The 14,158-nt window shown below is 45.1% G+C and overlaps 1 protein-coding gene and 1 pseudogene across 1 annotated transcript; both read right to left on the bottom strand.

Annotated features, from left to right (window-relative positions):
- Nucleotides 1-8,691: 8,691 nt before the first annotated feature.
- LOC105809832 (zinc finger and SCAN domain-containing protein 20-like) lies at nt 8,692-9,633 on the bottom strand. Its single transcript, XM_012643686.1, is given in 3 exon segments — nt 8,692-9,075; nt 9,077-9,138; nt 9,546-9,633. Coding segments are annotated over 3 exon segments (534 nt in total).
- Nucleotides 9,634-9,707: 74 nt separating this feature from the next.
- On the bottom strand, nt 9,708-13,667 carry LOC105809830 (annotated as a pseudogene).
- Between the last annotated feature and the right edge of the window lie 491 nt (nt 13,668-14,158).

The following is a 14,158-nucleotide window of genomic DNA, read 5'->3' as shown; positions in this document are numbered from 1 at the left end:
AGGAGTTTGAGGTTGCTGTGAGCTAGGCTGACGCCACGGCACTCACTCTAGCCCGGGCAACACAGTGAGACTCTGTCTCAAAAAAAAAAGAAGTAGGGGAAGTGGGGAAGGGGGAGGGGACTCCTGTGGGTATGGGGTTTCATTCTGGGGCAATGAAAATGTGAAGGAATTAGATAGTGGTGACAATTGCACAATTTTACAAATACTAAAAACAACTGAGTTTAAAACTTAAAAAAACAAAAGCCAAAATCTGGTCTTCCACATCATAATAAGGTAAATTTGTCAAAGTAGGAGGATAAGAATTTAATAGTTTGTTAGCTTGCTTTATAACTTTTAATATTTACACATGTGTTAGAGCATGTGACCCTCCATCTGCACTCTTTGCCCAGGGTCTCATGGTGTTAGGATTAGGTCCTGGGCCTGCTGCCAGGATTGTATGTTTCGAATGATGGCCATGTGCTTGGAGAATCTGACCTCAGAATCAGGAGAGACAGTTCAACAACCTCCTTGTTTTGTGAATGACAACATGGGACACAGGTGAGGTGGCCTATACGAGGGAGGGAGTCGCCTCAATGACATGGACCAGCTAGCTGTTCTAGCCACCCAGGGCAGTTGTGAGAGACGCATCATGCTGTTTCCCAGAGGTTTTGATCCCTGGGCTTTCAGCAGTATGCAGCTCACATTCCCTTACCAAATGGGCTACAGGAAGGATCTGCAAGAATAATTTTGACTAGACACACTCATTTCCTGACTTTAGAGCCCAAGCCCAACATAAGCTGTGACTCCAGCCGTTGCGGTTGGGAGGCTGACAGAACATGATTAAGACTCCAGTGTTAGAGTCACACAGATCAGGGCCCAAGTCCCAGCTCTGTGCTCAGTTTCCCCTCTACAAAATGGGCCTGATCATAGTACTGTCTCATGGAATGGCTGAGATGGTTAAATGAGACCCTGTAGATAAAGTGCTTAGCACAGGGCCTGACACTATAAATACTGACTCACTATAAGCTGTTACAATTTTCACTTCCAGTTCTTGACTGCAGGACTGTGTTGCAGAGACTAGAAAGCCAGAGCCCTGGAGAGGAGTAAAGGGAGAAAAGCCACGTTCTCTGGGGTTGGAGCAAAGTTGTGGGAAGTAGGTTGTTCTGGGGCGACTCCACTGGGGTGGGGGGTCATGCTCACCATGGAGTGGTATTTGCAAGTTTCCATCCTGGCCTATTATATTCTTTGCAGATATCAGTCTCACGTAAGTCTCTGCTCTGCAGCTTAAAATCTAATGATTAGTTTGATAAAAATACCTCTCCATTTGACCATTTCACTCACAGAATTCACTTGGAGTTAATTTATTCAATGCGTTAATACACTTGCATCAGCTTTGGCTAGGATTAATGTCTTGAAATCCAACTCCAGTGTTTCCTGCTATCTCTAAATGAGAATCAGTATTTTTGCTAGGAGTTTCTTCAATAAAAATTTTGCAATGCATAATTTGATTAACTAAATGTATCATCTATTGCAACTTTTATAATAAGTGAATTTCATGCATCCCCAATTACAGCTTTATTTTTATCCTGAGAGATTTCTAAGTAAACAGCTTACAAAAGCTACCAATTGTCTAGTTCAGATACTTTGAAGCCCTGATTGCTTTTGAATTAAGTTAAAAACAAGAGCCTCCAGAGCTTTGCACATCTGAGTATGGTGGCAGACAAAAAGGTAGCTCAAAACACTTTTGAGCAAGATAATAGGTGACTACAGTATCAAATCAAAATTAGAACACCGTAAAAATCATATTACATTGAGATTCATTGGGAAACATCTCCATGTAACTATTAAACCACAGTTTAACTCACTGCTGTCTAACATGTCATACTGCTTTAAGGATTGTAAGATATTTATGAAACATTTACAATCTCCAGATTAATTTTCCCATTACCTCACTAAGGGAAAAATACATGTGAGATGAAATAGTGTGGATATTATTTGAATCTTCTTGTTCCATTCCAAAGAAGTGTGATGGCAGTTTCTAAAAGGGAATCTACTTATTTCCAGTCTTTTTACAATGCAGAGCTACACTTCAGGTATTAGTAGGATGAATTTCCACCTAAGTAAGAATTTCTCATTGAAAGAGTGAAATGATTTTAAATAATCTACAGCAGATTTATTTTCTGGCCTTGCAAAAAATTCTAAGCTCAGATTTCTGGAATACTTCTTTGAAAACTGTCTCCAACAACAGGCCCTTTTAAAAGTCTCCTCAGTGTCAGCAAATTGACATCCTTTGAAGGGATTCTATTTTGGGAAAGCTGAAATTGGGCACAGCCAAGTCTCATGGATATGATAGATACCAGGCTAGATAAACAAGGTGTCCATTCCGTCAACATTTTTTTTTAAGAGACAGGATCTTGCTCAGTTGCCCAAGCTGGAGTGCAGTGGCATGTCTGTAGCTCATTGCAACCTTGATCTCCTAGGCTCAAGTGATCCTCCTGCCTCAGCCTCCTGATAGCTAGAACTACAGGTGTGTGCTGCCATGCCTGGCTAATTTAAAAAAATTTTTTGCAGAGATGGGGTCTCGCTATGTTGCCTAGACTTGCCTCAAACTTTTGGCCTTAAGCAATCCTCCCAACTCAGCTTCTCAAAGTGCTGGATTACAGGTGCGAGCCATCTGTTAGCATTTATTAAGCCCTTTTCATGTGCAAGACCCTAACTACTCTGCATCCTGGAAATACCTCATGGAGATGAGGTTTTCTAAGGTGGTTTGAAGATAGTTCTTAAAGAAAAACTCTAAGAATGTGTTGAATAGTACAAACAACATAAAAAGTCCACAGCCCATCAAAGTGACTACTTTTGGGGGGGTGTGAAAAAAAAAACAAAGTGACTACTTTTGACAGACATTTGTTTGAACAAGTTCTTTTATGTTTTTTAAAAAAGACTCATTGGCCGGGCGCGGTGGCTCACGCCTGTAATCCTAGCTCTCTGGGAGGCCAAGGCGGGCGGATTGTTTGAGCTCAGGAGTTCGAGACCAGCCTGAGCAAGAGCGAGACCCCGCCTCTACTAAAATTAGAAAGAAATTAATAGGACAACTAAAAATATATAGAAAAAATTAGCCGGGCATGGTGGCGCATGCCTGTAGTCCCAGCTACTTGGGAGGCTGAGGCAGGAGGATCGCTTGAGCCCAGGAGTCTGAGGTTGCTGTGAGCTAGGCTGAAGCCACGGCACTCACTGTAACCCAGGCAACACAGTGAGACTCTGTCTCAAATAAAAAAAAAAAAAAGACTCATTACCTAATAATCCCGTTTTATAAATCTAATTAGGGAGAATCATAATATGTATAGATTGTGCTTTGTTTTATAATTAATGGGTTTCTGGAAAGTTGTGGGAAAAAATAATCAAACGCACAAAGGCAACTATTTTAAGAAGGAGAAACTGTGTTCCACTTGTTTCCAAGTCCCCTACGTTCTGCATGTCAGAGTCCTCGCAAGACTCTGCTCTTACAGGGGGGCCCGAATCTGTGGGAACCTGTTGGCCTGCGCGTGGCCTCCCCCACAGGATCCGGAGACACGAGCACAGTCAGGAACTAGTGGGCTTGTCAGAGGCAGGTGAGACAGAGGTAAACCCTCCAACTAGGAGACTTCTTAATACGTTCTTAGTTATTGTTCTGGACATATTTACAAACAGAAAAGGCTTTACCCACTTCATCATCCTGGCTTGCAATCTCCTAGACCCAATCTCACATTTTTAGGATACAGAATGAGCTGAAAGGCTCTACAGCAGACCTGCCACTCAGAAATTCTATTTAGGTTGAATCGTGAAATTGCTGGTTTTACAGATCAAAAATGGCAATCTCATATGGTTCAACCTAATATGTTGAGGGGAGGAGTAGATTATGGTTTAAAAAGCCTACCACTAGTCTTGAACTTTTCCTCCTTTTCCCTCCTCCAAATGTATAATAGAATGTTTGCCTCCCAAGTAACTCCATGTAAATCTCAAAAAGCAATTTGGCCAATCTGAGCAACAGTGAGACCCCATCTCTACAAAAAATAGAAAAATTAGGGCATGGTGGCGTGCACCTGTAGTCCCAGCTACTCGGGAGGCTGAGACAGGAGGATCACTTGAGCCCAGGAGGTTGAGGGTGCAGTGAGCAGTGATGATGCCATTGCACTCTAGCCTGGGTAACAGAGTGAGACCCTGTCTCAAAAAAAAAAAAGAAAGAAAGAAAGAAAGAAATTTGGGAAAATGTAGATAATTCCTGAGCCCCAGTCCTCCCACAGGGAGAATAATAGAAAGCTTTTAAAATTTTATTAATAAACTCTTGTCTAGCTGCCTAATGTTAAAAGAAACAGCCCAGGTATTGCTGGCTCCGCAGCTGACCCAACCATCATTAAAGTCATCAGCACAGGAGGACAGGGCCTCCTCCGTCCTTGAGAGAGGGTCTCAGGGACAAAAAATCTCACCCCCCTATTAACAAGCTGTGAAAATTAAGGCACAGAATCACAATGAAGACACACTGAGATGGTGACATAGTCAAATTCAAAACTAGTCTCTGAATCCTTTGGAAATAGGCTTCCATTTCAACAGCATGAATAAGAAAACCCTGAGTAGTACTTCCTAAGCCAAGTGAGTATTTAGTGAGAGAAAATAGAGTCTGTTGGACTGGGATCTAAAATCTCTCTCTTCATCTCATGTGGGTGACATGGTATAGAATCAAAGGCAAGACAAACACTTTTTTGAAATAGATTCCCTAGTATTTTCAGATTGATGCTTTATTTCTTTTTCTTTCTTTCTTTCTTTTTTTTTTTTTTTTTTTGAGACAGAGTCTCACTCTGTCACCCAGGGTAGAGTGCAGTGAGGTCATCATAGCTCACAGCAACCTCAAACTCCTGGGCTCAAGCGATCTTCCTGCCTCAGCCTCCCAAGTAGCTGGGACTACAGGCATATGCCATGATGCCCAGCTAATTTTTCTATTTTTAGCAGAGACGGGGTCTCACTCTTGCTCAGGCTGGTCTCGAACTCCTGAGCTCAAACAATCCTGCCACCTTGGCCTCCCAGAGTGCTAGGATTATAGGTGTGAGCCACCGCGCCCAGCGTGACTTGATGCTTTCAAGACATTTCTCCTACATTTGGGAACGTTTAGACTCTCTGCCACATGGGTTCTCCGAACTATTGTTGAATCGCCTCCCACGTTCACTACATTCATAGAGTTTTTCTCTTGTGTGGATTCTCTGGTGCATAATGAGACTTGAGCTCTGATTGAAGCTCTTCCCACATTCTCCACATTTATAGGGTCTCTCTCCAGTGTGAATTCGCTGGTGGGTAATGAGATTTGAGCAGTCACTGAAACTTTTCCCACATTCGAGACATTTATAGGGTTTCTCCCCTGTGTGGATCCTTTGATGGCTGGTGAGGGTAGAACTCTTACTGAACTTTTTCCCACACTCTGGGCACTGGTAGGGTTTTTCACCAGTTTGCCAGTGTGCACTAAAGTGTGAACTATTGGTGAAACTTTTTCCACACTCACTACACTTATGGGGTTTCTCTCCTGTGTGGATTCTCTGGTGCATAACAAGGCTTGAGCTCTGATTGAAACTTTTCCAGCACGCTCCACATTTATAGGGCTTTTCCCCTGTGTGGATTCTCTGGTGTGCTGTGAGGTCAGAATGATCACTGAAGCTTTTCCGACATTCGGGGCATTTGTAGGGCTTCTCCCCAGTGTGGATTCTCTGATGGCAAACCACATGTGAGCTTCAGCCAAAGCTTTTCCCACTATGGCCACATTTATAAGGTTTCTTTTCTCCAACCTGGGCTAATCTGTGGACAGCTAGGTGTGAGCTCTGGCTGAAATTTTTTCCACATTGAAAGCACATATTAGGTTATTCTCCTATGTAGGTTCCCAAGGACCTATGAATTTACCGAAGTCCCTTTCTGGAGGAGAGAGTGACTCTTGTCCATCTTCCAGGGATATTTCCCATTGCTTTTCTGCCCCATATTCACTTTCCCAGTCTTTCTTCCAATTAAGGTACTGGGAAACATCCGTTCTGGATCTTTCTAATAATGCGCGAGGTAGTTCTACTTCCTCTGAAATGTTCTGGCTTGAAATCTCCTCATTCTCAGCCCTTGTTTCAAGATCTGAAAGTAAGAAATGAAACTGCAAATGTAACCTATTTTCTGAATTCAGAAGAATGGAAATTGTGTGGAAGAGGTCCTCACTGGATGCTTAAAAACAAGGTATTGACAGACAGAACATAGTCAACTCGCATTAACCAGGAACAAATAAACCGGAACATGACTGAACCATGGTTAAGACCAGTAGACTTGCACTTCCCCAGCTTCTAAACAAGACGGTCACTTGGAAAAGTGCTGGGGAAAGGATGCAGCCGGCTCCAGGCCCTTCTTTTTGAGCCAGAGCAGCTCAACCCTCCTCAGAGGCTCTGCCCCCAAGCATGGCTCCTCCTCTCTGCCCAGCTGCTTAGGGACTAGCAACCAGCACTAAAAGGCTACCTTTCTCTTCTTGATGCTGCTTTCCAGGTAGCATTCTGTAGAATAGTTCTCCTGGCCTCTCTTCACCCCCTTACTTACGAGTGAGAGCCATGACTTTGATTAATGAGGACCTGAGTATTCAAGACTCAGAAGATCAGCAGTGAAGGTTCTATCCCTGCAGGGTGAGGCCTATGGTTGTCCAGTGCTGCCTGTGGCTGGGTGGGTCAATCTGCTCAATTCTTGGGTATAGTATTATTAGGAAGTCCACTGTGGCCATACACCTAAGTCACATTCTGCAACAGCCCCACCAGTTATAAGGCTGCCATTTTGATCTCACTGTCTAATTCATGTCTGTCGCAGTTGGTCAGGAATCTGGGTAGGGGAAGAAGAGTACTATTTATCAGATTTCCTAAAATTCCAGCAAAATGACTGAGCCCCACCAGGGAGAGGAGCTCACCTTAACCATGAGAAATTCATGTCTCCAATATTCCTTAGAATATGGACTGTAATTTTAATTTGGGGTTTTCCATGCTCACTTTTTCTATTAACCTGGTTAAGTGATAATTAATCATAGTTAAAATTCAGATAGAAATTTAAAGAGAAAAATCATAAACACTCATAATTCAGTTGTATCTTCTCCCAAGGTAACTAAGGTTTAAACTTAGGGGAACAGGCTTTCCTGGGTGCCACTTGTTTCTCTGTTCTCTTCCCAACTCCTGTCTTTTCAGCACCACAGGGCAGTAAGCTGGGAATGCTAAGTGCCTGGGTTCCTCTCCCAGCCCTTGCCCTGCGCCAGTGTGTCCATGTTGAGAACTCCAGGGATGACTTTGTTGGTAGAATACTAGCTCCCACTCATTTCCCACCTGCACAGGAAGTTTTCTGAGTCTCTCTCCTCAAAATCCTGAAGATCGACATTCCAAAGCCCTTCACTTCTCTGCAGCCTTGTGACCCCGTCTGGCTGGGGAACTGGAGGTCCTGCTCAAGGAAAAGCAAGAAGGGACGTGGAGTTCTGTAATTCACTTTCTCTTCTCATGTCTGGAAGTGGCAGGTGAAATGAGAATGGAAGCACCTCCCAAGAAGGTCTAGTTTTCAGAAGAAAAAGTTCAGTTCATGACTCAGAAAAATGTCCCTCTTCTACTCCTTTGAGGAGTACAGGACAATGTACTTATGTATTTTAATAATTACAATGATGATAATGAAAGCTAACATTTGCTGAGTGCTAATGATGTGTCAGGATCTTCATAACAGCCCAGTGAGGTGGATACCAGGACAACGTCCATTTTATAGATTAGAAAGTAGAGGCTTAGGGTGTTCACCAGCTTGCCCAAGAACAGAGAAGTCTTTAAGTGGCAGACTGCTGTATATAATATATGTTGAGTTCACATCTATGGGGTACTTTATTTTATTTATTTTTTATATTGAGACAGGTCTTGCTTTGTCACCTAGGCTACATAGAATACAGTGGCATCATCATAGCTCCTTATAACCTCAAACTCCTGGGCTCAAGTGATCCCCTTGCCTCGGCCTCCTGAGTAGCTGGGACTACACATGCGCACCACCACACCGCGCTATTTTCTTATGTTTTTATAGACAGGGTCTTGCTATGTTGCCCAGGGTGGTCTTGAACTCCTGGCTTCAAGTGATCCTCCTGCCTCAGCCTCCCAAAGTGCTGGCATTACAAGCATGAGCCACTGTGCCCAGCCCTATGGGGTACTTTAGATGGAAACAAACAACTGAAATGACTGAAACAAATGACAAACTCCAACCTTTCTCTCCTCTGTTTCTGTAATTTTTTTTGTAGAGACAGGGTCTCACTATGTTGCTCATGCTGGTCTTGAACTCCTGGCCTCAAGTGATCCTCCCACCTTGGCTTCCCAAAGTGCTGGGATTACAGGTGTGAGCCACCACGCCTGGCCTGTTTCTATAATATTGATACCAAAAGCAGGCAGGGAGACTCCTTTGCTATAAAGCAGAGCAAGAGCCTCAAAATGGTCTTTGTGAGCCACTCTGGACAACTGGTTCAGTAGAGGGTTGAGTCAAGCGATATTTGAGGATAGGAAATAAACAGTGTTCCCCCAATTTTCCCCCTGATGAGCCATTCCAGATACAAATTAGTCACAGCACAGCCAGGACAATAATCATGTCTCCTGGTTCACAGTCCCCAGTGCTTCCCACAGGACTCACCTCTCCACTGTTCTGAGGAAGACTAGGGAAGAGAGCTCACTGTCAGGATTCCCCCTCAGCCTGGGGACCAAGACTCCTGGGCTCCTCTTGTGGCTCGTCTGCCATTTCCTTATCATCCCTTGTCACACCTTCCGGCACTGAGTCCAGGTTTTCTTTGGAGTCTTCTCTATTCTGAAGAAGGCCTCCTGCCACCTCTAAGGCATCAAAGGTGTTAGCAAGGGCCCAGGGACTCATTAGGGCATCCATCTCGTCATAGAAGGCACAGGTGCCCAGCGTCTGGGTGCTCCTGGCTTTGCGGTAGTTGGTCTGCAGGTTTTTGAACCCATGGTGACACTGTTCCAGTGTCCGCAGGAAGCCACGTTCCTGCAGCTGCTCAGCCACAATCCGGTACACCTGGCGGTTCCGATGGCAAGTGTGGAGTTTCTCGTGAATATGGCTCACCTAGAATTCCCAGGAAAATTTTAGTTTCTTCATACCCCCAGTGCACACCTGGGGAAAAGGTACAGTGGCTAAGCCAAGACAATGCTACTGGTTTGTTTCGTAATGAAGATAGCAGAAGACACCCCCTCCCTACCACAGCATTTTAGTGATTTCCTGAAAAATAATCAAATGGGTTTTTTCCCTCTGTGACAGGACTTGATCCAACAATATACACATATTTGTTTTTAGGCTTATAAACATTCTTAAATAATGGTTCTTTTTCTCAATCACTCGAGTGAACAAAGGGAGCTTCCGTTTGTACGTAAAGATAGTCTTTCCTTGCCCTTTCGAAACTATTATGATGTACCCTGAACCCAAATGTCACTTCTGAGAGAACTGGCTGGGATGAGGCTCTCTCCAAACTCTGTTAACAAGTAGGACCCTCCCATCTTGCTGATGACACCAGTAACACTTACCAGTAAGACTCTGAAACAAGGCTGGGATACCAGGGCTTCTGGATGCTTCTTCAATCTGCAGTTCTTGCCCCTCAGAATCCTCTGTCATGGCTCCTGAATGCCCTTCCTCCAAAGATGCTGCTGTATGGCCTGGGTTCCGCCCCTGCTTCCGCGACCTGCCTCCTAACACAGCCTCGGCCGGCATCGCCTCCTCCTGCTCCCAGCAAGCCCTGTGAGGTTCTTCATGCTCCACATCGTGCTGCGCGGCAGACCCCCTGCCACCTCTGGAGTCGGGGTGGTGGCCTGTGGGCACATCAGGGCATCCATCTTGTCATAGAAGGCACAGGTGCCTGGTGTGTGGGTGCTCCTGGCTTTGCAGTAGTTGGTCTGGAGGTTTTTGAACCGGTAGCGACACTGCTCCAGAGTCTGCGGGAAGCCACGTTCCTGCAGCCGCTCAGCCACAGTCTGGTACACCTGGCGTTTCCGATGACAGGTGTGGAGTTTTTCATGGATCCAGGACTCACCGAGAATTCGCAGAAAAATCTTGGTTTCCTCATAGCCCCAGTGCACTCCTGCCACCTTCTTATCCTCCGGGCCCTGCCACTCTGGCCCATCCCAGGTCTTGGCTTTGCTCCAGCTTGGCACCTGGCCAGGCTTGACTCTCGGCCCACCCACCGAGCAGTCTCTCACACTCTCCTTCTCTCCGGGGTGTTGAGGATCTGAGCTCTGTGGTTTTTCCTCCTGTTCCACATGGAAGCTCACACTGGGCCTGTGGATTGGAAAATCTGTTTGCAGGGAAACAAACAGAAGATGTAATGGTTTGGTGAATCTAATCCCAACCATCTTATATGCCAGGGGGAGAAGACAGTAATTTTTTAAAAAGTCTAGGGGGATTCTTGGGAAGGCTCAATGAAAATACTATTAAGAACCATGAGAGAAGAACAAGAAAAAAATTCAGGCCCAAACCCATAACTGTATATCCATGTTTATCTATCTTGTAACAGATAACATTCAGGCATACACCTAAACTGACCATCTCCCTAAGATGAGCTTTTAATCTAATATCTTTTCTGGGCTCATGAAACTCATCCCTGGTGACACTGGGGAATTGGATTTCCATGTTTCTATCAAACAGGATTAAAGGAAGGAATTGATTTGAAACATTCAACCCAAAAAAGGTCTAGAGTAATGAATACTACAGAAACCCTACAGCTAACTTTGACTGTAAAGGAAAAAATCATTCTTACCTAGCAAGACCCCCTTTGCAGAGTTCTGCCAAGTTACTTCTACGTGGTTCTTCTGTCCAGGTTCTGGTTTCCTCTGTGCCTCCTGGGAGATATATATAGCCACATCGCCAAATGTCATCAGCTCCTGAGGAGACATAACAGCCCTCCTCAAACCACACTCCCTTGGGACCAAATGCCTCTATAATGCCTGAGTCATAGGGCAAATGACAAAACAGAAGAAATACAAAAGTGAGTTCTCTTTGGCTTTTAAATGCAATAAAGGGGGCAGGAGGAGGTCGCAGGAGGAGAGAAAGAAAAGAAATAAGCTAACATTTACTGAACACCTGTGCACTGTGCCAGCAGCTTTTCAGGCTTGCTTGAAGTTATACAGCTGGTACAGGTCATAGCTGGGACTTGAACTCAGGGCTGTCTCTCTGAAGCGTTTTGTTTTTGCCTTTGTTTTTCCCCTCACAAAACTGCATGCCATGTGAACAAGATCCAGAAACAGAATGAAAGAAGCAACCAGGACCTTTAAGGCAAACAAATAAATCAATATAATCTGACAATTTCAGGGTCAAGGAAAAGAATAATTTTAATACAATCCCTCATTACCACACTGCCTTATATAAATAAGGAGATCTGGATGACCTTTTGCAGGGTGATGGAATTTTGGAGCCTAATCTGTAAAGTTACTGGGCTTCCTCACTGGGTAAAACTCTTGTGGAATTTCTGAGCAGCAAGAGAGTTGGCTACATAGAGCCCACTCAATAGTAAGAGGTGACCTGGGTAAAGTCTGGCTCACCTGGGAGCCGCTTACCATCCCCTGGTCACCACAGCTCTTCTCTGTGGGAATTCGCAGAGCCTGAGCATCAGGCAGGGCTGGGGGAAGAGAAAGGAGCCATTAGAGTACATGGTTCTCAAATCCTCTTGGGGACTGGCCCAGCTAAGTTCAGAAACAGAAGAGTCTTCCTCCTCTTAGTATCTGCTTCAGCCTATCAAAGGTTGTTAAAGATCCAAAATGATACATTTCTAAGATGCAGTTTCTAGGTTTTCCCTTCTGTATCCATCCAGGTACTGACAGTCAGGGTTTTATAATTCTGTTTTTTAGTGTTGATTTGGGGACATCTACCTGTTTTAAGGATTACTGCACCTTAGTTTAACCCTACCTTGTGTCTTTCCCACTAACCAGGCCTAAAATCTATTCCTACTAGGACCAGTAATCTCTCACTCACATAAGGAAAGGTGCCACAGGCTCCCCTGTGTTGTTTTATAAAACACGCCAACCATGGTCCTCCTTCCCTTTGGAGATACCTGTTTAGGATCTCACAGAATCATGCGGCCAGCCTCAGCTCACACGCCACATCTTCCAAGTGGAAGGGAGCTGTACCCTCTACCCCGCTTTCTGCACTCAGGGTAATTTTATGCCCTCTCCACAGAAGGGTCCCTCCTTCTCCCCACACTGCTATTAGTATTTCTTACCGCTGTCATGGAAGGATTGGGGTTCTACTTTGGGGCTGTGGTTCAATTGTTCCTCTGGTTCTGCCTGTGAGCTCTTCACCATTGCCCAGAACAGACACATGAATTCTTTCTGTGCTTGCTTCGGATGGATGTTTATAGAACTCAGTACTGATCCTGAGGGTTCCCTCTTCTCTGAGCACATCCTGTCCCTATTTAAGGACTGGAAGCCATCAAAATTCTGTAGGAACTAAAACTTAAACATCCCAAGACACAAAGAAGCAAAAGAGAAAGCCAGTGTTATGCAAATCCCTGCAGCAGTGTGGATGTGTGGAACATTTCGGGAGATAAGCCTGGAACCCAGGCCCACTGCAACCTGGCCACCCGGCTCCCCTGAGGCTGCTCCTACCTGCCCTGCCAACCCCTGGGTAAAACACATAGGGCCAAACAATAATTCAGCTATTTTGCAATAGGTTTAATTATATCAATAAGACCAGTGAAGCCCCTTGCTTCCAGCTGGCTGCTGCAGAATGAGCGTGTTCTCCAAAAACAGATCCCTGTCATACTGTGTTCCTCCTTGCTGAGTGATGCTCAAGCCATTTTAAACAATTCTCTTATGTAATGGCAGGGACCAACACTCAAAGCAGCCTGTGTCGTGCATTCTCTGCAGAGTCAGACGGAACTTGAAAAGAAAGCTGCAGCTACCTGTTCCATGGAATAAGCAAATTCTAGTTTGACACAAATAGCAAATTACTGCATGTCTCCTACACTGCTGGCAACCCAGAGTGGCTCTATGTCTCACACTCCTCTATTTTAACTACTCAGAACTATGTTCTTATATCTCACCTGCAGCCTCTGTCTTCGAAGTTCTTTCTGTAAGTCTTCTACCAGAGCCACTGCTTCCTCGCCACTCTCTGGATGTTGTTGTCCAACCCAGATCTGGGTCTCCGGGGGAAGGACAGTCAGGAACTGTTCCAGGACTTAGCAAGTCTAGGATCTGCTCTTTTGTACGCTTTTCTGGTCTCAGCCTCTAGTGACAGAGCTTCCGGAGTTGGCTGAGGGCCTCCTGGGGTCCTGATGCTTCTTGATAGCGAAAATGCCAAAAGCCCTGGCAGGATGTTTCTGGGCCAGAGTCATTCCCTGGAAGGGAAATTCCCTGTTCCCAGTGGGAATCTTCTTCCAGTTTCACTATTTGAAGATCTTGTACTTGTGGAGTCTGGATTTGTTGGTCCACAGCTACGCCATTGTTCAGCTCAGAAAAAAAAAAGCCTTGCAACTGTATTCTGAAGCTCAAATCTCTTCTGCCACCTCACTTGGAAGCCATCTTCAGTTAGGAGTCACTAAGTGGAACTTGAAATTCTGGAGTCAGAGACACATGTTACAAAGTGAACGCTAGTGAAAATCACAGGTATTAGCCTAGCAGGATTGATAAGAGAACCTTCCAGTCCCCACCCCACTCCATGCCCGGGTGCCCTCTGTCACTGGGGAGGCAGTCCAGAAGTTTGTTAAGAGGGGTCAAGGGCTGCTAATCTGGTCAGAAAGTAGAGGAGCTTGAATCTGTGTTTACATGGCAATTACCTTAAGGCTGAGGAAAGGCCAGTTATCCACTGAAGAATGCCAATGGGCTGATGGAGATTGTGTATGGGACAATAAACTGCCCACCCTCCCAATGGTCTTCAGAACTACAGGGTGTTGCAAAGTAAATGTCCAGCACAAGTCTGAGAAGGCACCTAAGGTGGCAGCACCATGGAGAGCAGCACTGGGGTGGAGCTGGCTCTAAATTTTAGAGATTCAAATGCTCCAGCTGCTCAACTGCCCTCACCTCTGGCTAGGTTCTCAGCCTGGGGCGCCCCGTTCTGGATTCCTCAGCCCTGGCATCAGAACTCTCTCCTAAACAAAGAGATTTACCCTGGTTAAGCTTACAATCTCTAAGAGAGTAATAAAAACAGACTC

This window comes from Propithecus coquereli, unplaced genomic scaffold (genome assembly GCF_000956105.1).
Source record: "Propithecus coquereli isolate 6110/MARCELLA unplaced genomic scaffold, Pcoq_1.0 Scaffold20, whole genome shotgun sequence".
In the NCBI taxonomy this organism is placed as follows: Eukaryota; Metazoa; Chordata; class Mammalia; order Primates; family Indriidae; genus Propithecus; species Propithecus coquereli.
The sequence above is the reverse complement of the archived record's forward strand: the minus strand, read 5'-3'. Positions and strand labels throughout refer to the sequence as shown.